The following is a 14,446-nucleotide window of genomic DNA, read 5'->3' on the forward strand; positions in this document are numbered from 1 at the left end:
GGAACACTCTTGGACTGGACAAGTAGCAATGAGACCTATTAGTACATGAGATGCATTACAAAATTAAAGACTAGTTGTGAAATGTTGGGTCAATATGTGACCACGTTTCTCAAGAGGTCATTTGATACAATAGGCCCCACATACTTACTTTATTTTTTGTTATTGGGTTTCATTTTAAAGTTTGATTTATGAATAGTTATAGTTTCTTTTCAAAAGGGGAGTCCTGGGTGCATTCAGGATTGCTTGGAATTTTTAGGTCGAGCCTCCCGATAGCCGCAAGCTGTCTGGTTGCTAAAGACCTACTGTCAGCTTATCAGATCTCACAGGGGCATAAAGCATTCATCTTGCTTATCACTGGTTGGTGGTATTGTCACTCTCATTTGTTTTCTTCCTATTTGATGGCTTGCCTTGGCCATATAGCTTCTGCGTCTACCCTGAAACATAGCCTTCACTTGTTTTCTTCTACTGATCACTTTTAGGGAACTCCTTTTTTCCTTTTGCTTAAGCACTCCACAAAAGTGCATGTGTTTTCCAGCTGTCTGTCTCCTGTACTCCTCTGCTTCCTTCCTGTTCTGTTACTCTCGCACTCATTTGTGTGCTTTTTACCTCCCCCACAAAAACCCTAAATTCCATGTTGCTCTTTGTCTTGTGTGCGTTTCACACCTGTGACCCATATTCTTTTCTTCCTCATGTGCTTTTTTTTACCCCCAAGCCATGCCAGCTCCCTCTATGCTATGTTTCACATTCTCTCGTGTAGTTTTCACCACACTGCTTCCCATTGATTGGCTTCATTATCACTCATTTATATGCTTCATATTTGATGGTTTTGATGGGGTTTCCGTCCTTTTCATGTATTTATTTCTCTGCTGAAGCATGGATACATTACTGTGTCCTCCCACTGCTCCCTTTTCGGGTGCTACTTTTTTCTTTTTGCTAAAACACTCTACGTGAGTGCATGTGTTTCCCAGAACGGTCCCTAGTGCTTCCCTGTTACACACTGCTCTCTCTCATCGTGCTTCACACTCCTTTCCATGATGCACTTGACCTCGAGTTCTCCCCCACCCTCACTGCTTTCTTGCTCCTGTGTTTCTACCCTCACCCCGCTCTGTCGCTCTCCTTCTTGCCCGTTTGTTCTCCCTGCAACCTCTGTGTTGCTTCTGCCCCCACCTGCTTTCTTTTTCTTCTTCTGATTTGCTCATTTTGAGTTGGATTGGCAAATAAAAGGGATAACCACACTGGTGCTTTTTTGTAAGCACATGCATGTTTGATGAACGCGCCTACAAAATAACGCATTCGCCATTTATTTGTTATTTAGCCATGCTGCGCAGCTTTGGGGTTGTTGTACTGCACAGGTAAAAACATTTGACAAAGCCAATAGGTCCCAAAGGCAAGGCCTACTGGCTTTCCTAATGCACGTTTCCATTTCTTTTCTTGCAGCAGGTGGACCAGAGGATATGTGCCCCGTTTGCCTTATCCTTTCTCCTCTGCACCAAATGCAAGCTAGACTGTACGCGGGACAAGATGAAGGATTTTCTTCGTATTTAAGAGTTCTTGCATGGAAGATAGCTTCTTTTTTTTTTTTTTTTTTTTAAACAAGTAGAGGTTTAGGGAATCTCCTCCCAGCTGACAACTGGAAAAAGTGCCTACACACCTGGTCAGACTGAGCTCTCTTTAAAAGAACTACAGATCTCATCTGCTTTGACCAGTGCTTAATTTGTAAATAAAAACGTGCCGGTGCTCAAAGTCCTCCTCTTAAACCCGCGGCTGCTGCAATTAAATGTGGGAACACGGAATACCGAGGCAGCGTAATCTTGAAGCCATCTCGGGCCTCTTCAATCCATTTACAGCCTCTCTCTGCCCCTTCAGCTCACTCTAGCAGCTTTCTACTTTCTCCCTGTGTGACGCTTTTTCGTTTTTCCCTTCCTCAATCTTTCCCATATGTGTCTTTTGGTTGCAGTAAGTGCTTGAGGCAGAATAATAAGCCCCGGCCCTCAAAAATAAGAGCCGGTGCACAAAATAAGCACTGGCTTTGACAAAGGCAATGTTGGTGAATGAACCTGCGATAGGTGAACATGCTTTCATAAAACACAAGCTCCTTCTTGACACTACTTAATCATTCTATCACAAATGCAGTAATCGCTGAAGAGATTCATTGTGGATGTTAACGTTTTCTAGCTGAATGCCCTTCCTCGATGTGAGAATGGGACCTGGCCAGTCACCCAGATCTCCTTGCTCATTGTAGTTATCTATTGACTACCTGACTCCTACAAGACCTGCAATTTAGAATCTCCTGTGTCCTCAGATATCGTCTTGGAGCAAGTAATAGTGCATGTTGACATTAATCTTTAGGTGGATAGCCATATGAGCCAAATGGCCCTGCATGTTGCCTGCTATGTAGAAATTCGTAGGTACAAAAATGAACAATTGACCCGACTCACACTGCAGGCCGCACACGTGATGTGATTTTCGTCCCTTTAAAGGGCCAATGGGTGTACTATTTCCTTGCATACCATTTTGAAGTGTACCACTACTAAATTTGACATGCTTACTGCATACATAGTGTTATAAAACCTTCAAAGTGGGTCATAGGCTACCTATGATCACCTATCCCGGGTGATCACAGAGATTAATGGCTGCTTCAAGGCAGGTGCTCACTCTCATGGTCCCTCTCTTTCTGGGACCTAGTGTGTTCCAATAGGTGCAGTAGGGATTTAAGAGGAGTCTGAGAACTGCAAAGGACCAAAAGTAAATGGAGTCAGACATCATTAGGCACTGCTGCTTTTTACTCCATTAATTGAACGAAATTACAGAGAAAACATCTTTATGTGGGCCACAAACAAGGAAAAGCCACTTTGGGAGAGGGGTCTCAATGGATTGTGGACTTGAGCCTTCTTTTGCTTTCCAGATGCACTAGTTGGTCCATTACGATAAGTGTTGGCATTTACGACTGCCAGAGTTAGTGATCATATCAAATAAACATATCTGCGTGGTAGGATTTGCAGTTTTATACAAAAAAGCTACTGTTTGCATTTATTTTTTGCACTAAATGTTACTTATGATTTCTCTAGTACTGCTTTTATTTTGGGAAATGTTTGTGTTAGTGCCAGCTCCAAAAAAAAAAAAGAGCTGTGAGCATGAAAGACTTTTATACATAACAGTGGTTATAATTTTAAATGACATGACGTTCATACTCAGGCAAGAAAACCTAAAAACATGCATGACAATCTTTTATAGCAACGGCGTGAACCCAATAAAACCATCACTGGTGTATGCAAAAGTAGCCTCAACCGCACACTGGGCTGTTCACTTAATCATACAAACAAGCATTTGTACAGATTTTAATTCTTCATTTTTCTGCCTAACCTTGAAGTATTTTTGGCATCACTCAATCCACAAGGTATGTAAGTGCATGCCAAATACTGCACTGCAGCTCAAAACAAGTAAAGGACAAGAGATGTAAACAGCAACAATAACTGTCAGCCACCATCATTCATATATGTTGTGCCATGACATTAGCAAGGTGACCATATAGCTCATTCTAACATTTCCACGATAGTTTAAGTGGATTATGTGTTGGAAATTTGGGAACAGTTTACTCCATTTGTTTTGTAGACTGCATAAATGATTATAGGTACATACGCTTTTGTTCTTGTAATAGCAAGAAAACAGCATTCTGAACACTTCATACACTCTTTAATTCAGAGTTATGTACTTCGATCTTCATGGAGACACCAAAAACTGATGGGGTTTCTCAATTGTATAAAGAATACCAGAGGGTAATTAGATAAAAAAAAAGGTAATGAGCTGTAACTCAAGGAAAAAGGAAACCACACACCGATTTAGCAGCGCCTCCCAATGAATGGCTTGACAGCTAACCCAACCGGCATTAGAAGAGCTAATAGGGCTTGCATTTGAGACCTATTGACTCTGCCAATGCATTTTGTTCATGCTGTACAGCACTGGTAAAAGTTTGGCCAAGTTCCCTAGGAAGGTCATGGACTCCAAAGTGACATGCATGCAGAGGGTATTTTATTCCTTATAAAACATGGTCACGCCTTCACCATTCCCACAAGTCATTTAAATCCTTGTTGTCTTTCTCCTTCATATGAAAGAGATAATAGATATGCAGACAGATGGGATAAAGTACTCCCTACCACACATTATAAGGATCTTACAAGTCACCAAGCAGTTGCAAGGCCATATCGAAAAATGAGGCAGAAGTTGAGTTATTTTATACAGTCATGGACATCCAAGATGAAGTACAATACCCTTTTAATGTACGGCAGAAGGTATTTTTTTTCTCATGCCACATGGTCACACCATCATCCTTCCCACAAATCACTTAAATCTTTGGAATCTTGATTTTCCATGTTCACTAAAAACATGAAGAATAAAAGCAGAACCTGTCCTGTAAAATTTAACACAACAAAAAAGCAGTTAACATTTTTTACAAAAAGACATTAAAAAGAGTTTCATGTAAATCAAATTTAAAAATGTTTCGGCGCAGACTGTTTCTATTTACATATCAGGAGAAGTACAAGCCAGTTCTTTCATTTAGACTTCAGCTGTAATGATGTTCTGTGTAGTGCCTTTCACCTTGGCTGCTGGTAATAATTTATTACAGATGAGCAACTGTGTCATTTTTTTTTTTTTTAACTACCGGTGAATAGAGACATCACAACTCAACTGTAATAATGAAATTAAAAATGGACTTTTATATACAATTTGCAGGCTCCCGTTTATTAAATGAAGATTATACTTAGAACCTCCAGTACGAAATTAAAAACATCAAAAAGCACTTACTATCTAGTTGCAAAAAGATATTGAAACCAGTTTAATGTAAATCATATTAAATCAGATTAAAAATTGCGGTTGCTCAGAATGTGTAGAACCATGCAGAGATTTAGGCCTTCATTACGACCCGCCAATGTGGCGGTTGGGCCGCCGCCAATGTGACGGTCCGACATCCACAATTACGACAGTGGCGGTTATGCCACGGTCGGACCGCCGGCACCGCCACTTTTCAGCCATCCGACGGCCTGGTGGTGCTTGCGGTCCCAATCCAGCAGGGCAGCGCTGCCCTGAGGATTACGACCTCCCTCTCTGCCGACGTTTACATGGCGGTTGCCACGCCATGTAAAGGCTGGTGGGGATGGAGCTCAAGGGCCCCCATGGTCAGCCCCCTTACACTTTTCAAAGACCGCTTTGCAGACAGTGAAAAGCGTTATGGGTGCTGGTGCATCCTACGCACCGCAACATTGCAGCTGCTCAATTGCGAGCCGGCGTCAATGTTGTGGGATGTTTCCTGCTGGGCCAGCAAGAGGGAAACTCTTAATAGGGGCTGCGGGAAGGGGATCACACTGGCAGTAACCCGACCGCTGGAGTTTGGCGGGCCGCCTTTTCCGCCCGTGGAACTCATAACACGGGGCTTTATCTTTCCTGTAATGACCTACAGCATGGAAAAAATAAACATGTTGCCATAAATACTGCCTTACTCTTCAATAACAAAATAAAAATAAAAAACATTTAACAAAAAAAACAAAATCACAAGGACAAAAAGCCAGTTGTCGTTTTCCATGTTTAAACTGCAGCTTTGTAACCTGCTTTCACCTTGACTGCTGGCTCTTGCAGAAGCCATTATAAGGTAAAAGCTCCACTGTACTAAGTTATTACAAGTGACTACAGCAGTCACAACCCAAAAGTAACAAGGAAATTAGAGACAAGCTTTTATACAGGGATTACAGGCTCCCGCAGATTAGAACAGTTATTATTAGGTATTTAAACTGTACTGTAACAGTTATTATATGTACCCCATAATTTCCCATTTAAACAAATATACTTTATCCGACATGTAAATTCAAATTTTATCTAAAATTAGCTGTTGCTAATCGCACGTTTAAAAAGGCAATTTTTCAAACAAAAAGTAACGTTCAGTGTCAAAGAAATGTTATTTCCATACTTCAACCAATTATCCCTCTCACATAAAATACAGTATGTCATTCCCACTGAAAACATTTACAGTGCAAAAAAACGGGGGAATTTATTTTCCCTATTGACTTCAATTAAACAGGAGCAATTTCGGGCAAAACTGAGCTGAAATAAAGCCATTTTTGGCTTCGAAAATCAGGAGTCTTCTGTATGAAAATTGTCTTTTGGCCTGTATGATAAAGTATTTAAACATGTAGAGTAAACATCTCTTTTCATGCTGCTGATAGTGAAAACGACATGGGTTGATGGTCTGCATTCTGTTGTGTTCGCCTGTGGTAATGCGATGTAATACACACACGTACAAAATGAAAGTTCACTCAGTTTTTGGTATTTGTTATTGTCTACTCTACTGGATTTGTATAGCTTTATTATAAATGGCTGATAAGCATGTTTTATGAAATGAATCTCTGGCCGCTCATATGGCAGTGGTTCCTGCACTCATCGCTACCCTTTTGCAATTATGAGTCGAGACTTTTCTAAGAAAATTATTTAGACACTGATTTGTGGCACTACTTCCACTTACTAGTGTGAAATAGTAGCCGAATTTGGTAGAAATGCAGTTTAATCTACTGGGCCGATATGACCAATTAATGGCATGAGGTTCACGGTTGATGACTGTAAGAAACCGGACTAATTAAACTAAAAATGTTCATAAATTTGTTTTGAGTTTTTGTATTAAAAGTTGACCCCCTTCCTATAAAATAAATACATCAGTCTTAATGATCTTTTATTGTTTCACTTTGAATCAAGTATTACGATGTCATATGCAGTTCTTGTTCAGATTCTGCCAAAAAGTGTTTTATTCTATATATAGATTTATGTAAATGTTCATATGTTCCTTACTTTACCTATCATTTAATTAGATAAATTAACTTAAGACACACTTGCAAGGCTCCTATACCACCAGCCACTGGAAACACAAGGCATGGCCAGCCAGAACTCAGAATTTTCTCCATTAAGGAGTTTGTTTCTTTTGCCTTTTGGAAACGTAGTAACGCTTTTCTTTTTGTTAAAATGTTAGACAAAGGGGGGAGTTGGGGGTTGGGGATTATTTTGAAAATGTTGCCTTCTAAGAAACTGCCACTAAGGACCATGCAAACAGATTTCGTTTAAATGCGGCTATTTTCCAAAATTACCAAAAGTATATGCACACAAATGTTTTGCACATTAAGCAAAAGTGTAGCTGTGTCATACAGAAATGTGCATTAAATAAAAAAAAATCTGCTACGCTGAAAAACATAAATGTCACTCTTGCCTAAAAATAAGAAACTGGCAAACAGGTAAGCATAAAGGAGACAGCACTAAGACACTAACAGGGGCATCTTTAGCAAGGTTTTGTGTCTCCCTTGCACCACGGAAGGGAACGCAAGGACGACACAAAACCTAAATGCAATTTATCAGGCCACCTTGCGTGGCCTTGAGTGGCTTGATAAATCTAGAATAACACAAAGAATGGCAACTTGCCACCTTGCATTATTCTGCGGAAGGAAGGTGTACCATTGGTGGCGCGTGTATTCCTGTGCATCCACCCATGAATTATAACACACTCCCAGATTTATCAACATTGGTAGACATGGGAATGCGTCAGAACTGTACGCTTCCCCACAAGAACTGCAATTAGGAGAGATATCTTTATTTCTCCTTGTCCTTTCCTCTTTCCTTTCTAGAAAGAGGAACATGCCTTTGAGGATTGTTTTTGTGCAGGAAGGTCTCCCTTCCTGCACAAAAACAATCCTGCCTTCAATGCAGGCACCCTTGCAACATGACACAAGAGTGCCTATGTTGGCGCTGCACAGCAAAAGTGCACCAGTGCTAGGAAAGAAAGGTAATGCGCAGTATAATGGTAAATATGTCACATTCCTGCCTTTCACGCAGCACTACAAGATGGCTTATTGTGTTGCATGATTTTCTTTTATAAATATGGCCCTATTAGTCTTCAAGCATAAATATCCTATATGCAGTATGACAAGCATTAGCAAAGCCATTAGGTCTCGCCTATGCAATAGCTACTGGCTTTGCCAATGCATTTTGGCACTGTTGTTCACTAACGTGGCTGCTGTGCAGCATTGCTAAACATTACTGGAATAAAGGAGAGTGGCATGGGGTGTCACAGAGTGGAATGGTGAAGAGGTGGAGTACAGTGTTGTAGAATGGAGTGGCAAAGAGTGTTGTGTATTGTAATGGCGTAAGCTGGAGTCGCTTGGAGTGGCAAACACTGGAGTGGCATAGAGTAGATTGGAATGGTGTAGAGTGCATTGATGTAGGGTATTGCAGAGTATAGTGGTGTAGAGTGCAGTGGCATTTAATTCAGCAGCATACAATGAAGTGGAGTAGAAGGAAGTGGTGCAGAGTGGAGTGGCGCAGATCAGCGTGCAGTGGCACAGAGTGGAGTGGTACAGAGTACACTGGCATAGAGCAAGTAGCGTGGAGTGGCGAAGAGTTGAGCCATACAGAGGGCAGTGAGTAGAGTCAAGTGGCATAGAGTGCAGCAGCGTAGAGTGGTGCAGAGTTGAGTATAGTGTGATAGGGTGCAGGGGTGTAGAGTGCGGTGGCGTAGAGTGGAGTACTGCAGAGTGACAGAGATCAGTGTCGGAGAGTGCAGTGTTGCAGAGTAGAGTGTAAGACTGGAGTAGAGCGGCATAAAGAGCAGTGGCCTAGAGTACAGTGATGCAGAGTAGAGTTCATTGGTGTAGAGTGCAGTTGTTAAGAGTAGAGTGGCGTGGAGTGGAGTGGTGCAGAGGAGTGCAGTGGCGTAGTCAATTGTTTCAAAGCAGAGTGAAGTGGCATAGAGTGGAGTAGTGCAGGATAGAGTGCAGTTGCACAGAGTGGCATAAAGGGTAATGGCGTAAAGTGGTGTAGAGTGCAGTGTAGATTAGAGTTGGCATAGAGTGCAGGGGCATAAAGTTGAGTATTACAGAGTTAAGTTCATTGATGTAGAGTGTATTCGCATAGAGTGCAATGGCGTAGAGTGCAATGTTGCACAGTGGCATAGAGTGCAGTAGCCTAGAGTGAAGTTGTGTGGAGTGGATTGGTGTGGCCTAGACTGGAGTGGTGTACAGTGCAGCAGCAAAGAGTGCAGTGGTGCAAATTAGAGTGACAAAGAGTGCTTTGGCGCACAGTGTACAGGATAGGGTAGAGAGGCACAACGTGAAGTGGGGTAAAGTGCAGTGGCATATAGTGGAGTGCTGCAGAGTGCAGTGGATTGGAGTGGTGTTAAGTGGAGTGGTGCACAGTAGTGTGAAGTGGCGCAGAGATTTGTATTCACGGTGTGGTAGCACACTGCCTTTACAGACAACACATTTTAATTGAAATGACCGTTACATTTGCACAGACATACTACATGGCTTTAATAATAAAACTATACAGTGCACAGACAGAGCGCAGTTCTGCTTAATTTTGTCTTTTGTGTACCTCACCACTGCCCATTTACTGTATTTATATCCTCAGTGAGTTAGCCAGCTCATTTTTACCCTTATTTTTGCATTTTTCAAACTAACTTTGCTGCCCACTCCTTTCCTGCCCAATTTGCCACTCCTGCCACCCAGCACAGGGAGTTACTTAATGGAGGCCACAGTGTGACCCCATTAAGCAGATCTCCGATCAGCTCCCCTAGCGCTGCAGGTCTCCTCGGGTTTGCCCCACATTTCTGCTGCCAGCGAGCTGCTTTGTGCAGTTTTATCTGTTATCTGTGTCCTCGGTGAGTTAGACAGTCGTTTTAATCTTAGCCACATTGGTGCGAACTTTTCCTTTACTGTACCTCATCACTGCCCATTTACTGTTTTTGTGTCCTCAGAAAGATAGCCAGCATATTTGTACCCATATTTGTGCACTTTTGATTAACTTTTTCCTTTCCTGTAAAGCGCCTTTTCTTTAGGGAGTATTTGCTGACCCGCCTCTCTAGCCCAATTTGCCACTCCACCACCTAGCGCCATGCACCTCTCCCAGGACCTACGGCGGCACAGCGGGGCACACGCAACCGGCGCATCAAAGGCAAGTACATCTGCACCAATCTGAGCCCAGTGCCAGGAACCCTGGTCCTCTTGTCACCCACAGATATTCTGACGAAGAGATCTGAGCCCTGGACCCCAGGCGCAACAACAACTGCTGCTGCGCATCTCCGTGATCAACAGTCGGACCTTTTCCCTGCCACCGCTGTCTCTTCACCTGCAACTCAACACCTCCTGCTCTCACGTAAACACACACCAACCTCACTGACTGCGACTGCCACGGAACCACTCCACTGCCTCCTGCTCAATCACTCTGCAAACATACCACCGAAACCTGGGACACCATGACCATGCTCACTCTGACACTGTCTCCATTACAGAAACCTGACTCTCCTCTGTCACCCCCGACATCGCCACCACAGCGCCCAACAAGATGATACACAGGAACTGCACCAACCACATCGCCGTCATCTACAGAGAAACCATCCATGGCACCACCGCCGAAGATGATACCAGACCAATCATGGAGCACCTCAACTTTCAACTACAAACCGACAGCGGAACAACCATCAGAGACACTAACAAATACAGACCCAAAGGCCCACAGCCCGCCTTCTGCAACGCCCACACCCTCACTTCTGCAGCACCATTCCTGGATTCATCGCCCCACTCGCCATCGACTCTGAACGTTACATCTTCCTCAGTCACCTCAAATTCCACCTTGGGACACTAACACCCCCAACCTCCCGGAAAGCATGAACAACATCGGCCTCAACCTATTAGTCACCAACCCCACACACAGCGCAGGACACGGACACACGCTTGACCCAATCTTCACTGACAGTGACAGATTCAAGTACAGACATGTCACCAAACTCACCTGGACTAACCACACCATTGTTCATGCACTATCGCATGTGCCCCATGCATGGCCTGCAAGATCCCAAACCCCACACACCGCAGCTGGAACAAAGTGACAGAGACCCAATGGAAAGGTGCTCTCAACATCACCCATCCCGACCCCACAACCATCCCTGAACAGGCCATCAAGAACCTCTCCACCTGGATCACCACATGCGCCAACAAAGTCACACCTGTCACACCGTCCAAGACCAGAAGTTCTTCCAAACAAGCCAACTGCTACACACCAGAACTCAGGACCACGAAATGCAATTGCAAACACCTAAAGAGAATATGGTGTACCAGCAAAGATCCCATAGACAGAGCCACCTTCAAATCAGCCCTCAAAAAATACCATCAACACCTAAAAGATACACAAAAACACACCCTGGCAGACTGAATCAAAGCATGCTCCAACCCCAGCAAGGAACTCTTCGACATCGTCATAGGGTTTTCATGCTCGCCAGCAATCGAGAATACAATCCCCCCATCCCAGGAAATCTGCTACACCCTGGTGGACTACTTCCACAAGATATCCTCAATCTACAACAACTTTGAACCTCAACCAACTGACCTCTACAACTTCCGCATGCAATTGATGCCACTCTGCTCATCTCATGGGGACAGCTCACTACAAAGAGCACCACAGCCATCATGAAATCCATTCACTCTGGAACACCCATATGCCCCCACCAACCTCAGAAGCAAGGAAATCAGCAGCAAACGCACCTCCATTCTCAACTCATCCATCACCATAGCCACCCTCCCCAACTGAACTAATTTACCACATTTCTCATTTTTATTTCTATGTATAAATTATTTTGTTATTTAAAAAAAATAAGTCTATACTTATACATATTCTTATTGATACTGCCTCTGATGTAGTTTTTGGAACTGTGTTACAGGTGTGCTCCACTAGTTACTTTTTTTTTTTTTTACATTGTCAGAGATGGCCGCCATGTTAGGTGTGGGCATCCAGCAACGTAGCTGACTGGCGGAAGTGTTGCCTCCAAAACGTAACTTACTCTACATACGCTGCTCCCGTTCTCCTGTAAGGATTTCTTTCTACGTAGTAACCTTACCTGCACACCGCGCGAAGCTCCGCTGCAATTTCCATGCTGCATCCCAGCTCTTCTACCACTGCGATCTCTTCCTCCTCCGCCGCCTCCTCCTCCTCCTCTTCCTCCAAGGCGAAGTCCCGGGGTAGCAGCACCTCTCGCCACAGGCTACCCAGATATTCCACGTGGAAAGTTTTGCTACTAATATCCTTGACCTCATATTCGGGCACGGTGCACCATTCTCCGCGGGAATTCTCCTCCCCGCGGAAGATCTCTTCCATGTTGCTCTGCATTTCGATTCTAAGCCTCTGAGATAGGGGATCTCTGCGTCAACGGAAAGCCAGGCGCTTTGCATTGTGGGGATTATAGTTTACAAGTTTGATGGTTTGGCTATACATTTTAATGGCTGCCGAGGAAGTGACTAGAAACTGATCTGTATTTATTGAAACTGTTTTCTTCTTTTGATCATTGCCCATAAGTTTAATTGCTTATGAAACTTCCAAATGAACTGCAGTTCCCAAAGAGCACAGTGGGGCGTGACCGGGGAAGGGGGCTGGTTGTCGGAGAGAGAGAGGGAACCTAAGGAGTTGGCAAGAAAAGATCACGAAATCATACCCAGTTAACTCCGGTACCTGTTTAAAATGGTTTGTACCATCAGGGGGAAATCTTCCTGTTGGCAATAATGCTGACGTTAGCCCCTTATTCGGATAAATCTTCTTTGCAGGCTGAAGTTAACATCTTATTCACAGGCAACATTTCACACATAACATATTATTTTTACTGATCGTTAAATATGTAAACCAAGTCAGTTTAATCAGGATTTACTTTGCCATACTATGTTTTTCCAAACTGATTTAGCCTGTCATGCAATTTTCAAACAAATCGTAGGCCACCTCTACCATAATCAATATTTACATGAATCTTATTAAATGGAGCATCCCTGTATATTACCCGTATATGTAGTGTATGAACTTGTCAAAATATGTGCCACAAACCCTATAGTTTCATCTCAATGCATTCCAATGCTTGTCCGATAAGATCCAATTGGCTCACGTATATATTTTTTTCAAACCACATCCACCTTCAAGATCCATGAGGACTTAAACTGAGCCAAGCAACATTTCCACCTACCTAAACATGGGCCCACTGTGCCATCCTCCAGCCAATAAAGTCCTATGGAGTTAGATATAAATAGGTAATCATGAGTTCTCTCATGAAGCTCAACTTGGTTCACCAATATTCATAATAATCCTAAGAAATGGGCCATCCCTCCATACTACCTAAATGTAAATTGCCTAAGCCATTCAATATTTCTCACGACAGGTGGCACCAAACAGTTCACCCTTGCTTCAAAGCATTCCTATGCAGTTTATCCAAATAAGCAACCATCCTTTCTCACATGAAGATCAGCAATATTCATATTGATCATAATAAATGGAGCAACCCTCTACACTACCTGTTTGTAAATTGCTTGAGCCAATCAGACGTTGTCAGAACAAATGGCACCAGTAGGTAGCTCTCACCTCTATGCATTCATATGTAGTTACACTGGAATAAGTAACCATATTTGTCGTAGAGGAAAGCCACTTCGGCTTACAAATATTTATGTTGTTTTTCAAACACATTACATCCCATTACAGTACATGACGATTTAGCCGAGGATGTTTTCTGACCAAACATGGGCCAACCATGCAACCCTTCAGCCAATGTATTCCTTTGGGTTTACACACAAAGCCTTTCTGAAATGAAGACCAAATTGACTCACAAATTTTCATAATAATCTGAATAAATGGAGCATCCCACTACACTACCCATGAATAAATCGTCTGAGCCGAGTAAAACTTGTCACATGTGGTACCAAACAGGTCATTCACCGCAATGCATACCTATGAATTTACATCAGAATAAGTAATCATAATAGTCCTATATGAAAAGCACATTGGCTCAGAAATATATATGTTGTTTTTCAAGCATACCACATCCCCCCTACGAGGGAGGATGTGGTATGAGGATATAGTGTGAGCAATGCAATTTTCCCACCAAATCATGGGCCACCTGTGCCACCCTCCAGTCAATAAATTCTTACTGAGTTTTTAACCATCCTTTCTCACATGACGATCAACATTGCTTACATATTCATTGATATTGATACATGGAAAACCCTTCTACAATAAGTACCTTGCGTAAATTACTGTGCCAAGCAGGATTTGTTGCTTGGCAAAGGTGCCACCTAACGGGTGACACTCATTTCAATACCACTCTATCCATTGAAGTTATAATAAGTAACTGCTTTTCGTACATGAAAGCGACGTTGGTTAACAGATTTCTATATTGCATTCTTACTCACCACATTTTCTTACAAACTCCATGTGTTGGTGTGTGATGTTATGTAATGTGTTCTATGAATGTGATGTTCATTGTGTTTGCGTGGTATGTTTGTGTTGGCGTATGATGTTGCTTGTGTGGACATATGAAGGTAAGAGAGTTGGTGAATGTTGTCAGCATACAACGGTGTGTTCATTGGCAGTAAAACATATGTTGTTGGATGAGTTG

The 14,446-nt window shown here is 42.8% G+C and overlaps 1 protein-coding gene across 1 annotated transcript in view; it reads right to left on the reverse strand.

Moving 5' to 3' along the window:
* Positions 1–12,236, reverse strand: part of SNAPC3 (small nuclear RNA activating complex polypeptide 3) — a 130,613-nt gene extending 118,377 nt beyond the window's left edge. The window contains exon 1 of the mRNA XM_069238771.1: positions 11,918–12,236. Within this exon, the coding sequence (XP_069094872.1) occupies positions 11,918–12,186 (269 nt within the window). The 5' untranslated portion in view covers positions 12,187–12,236. The remainder of the gene's footprint in view (positions 1–11,917) is intronic.
* Positions 12,237–14,446: the final 2,210 nt, after the last annotated feature.

This window comes from Pleurodeles waltl, chromosome 1_2 (assembly GCF_031143425.1).
Source record: "Pleurodeles waltl isolate 20211129_DDA chromosome 1_2, aPleWal1.hap1.20221129, whole genome shotgun sequence".
Lineage (NCBI taxonomy): Eukaryota > Metazoa > Chordata > Amphibia > Caudata > Salamandridae > Pleurodeles > Pleurodeles waltl.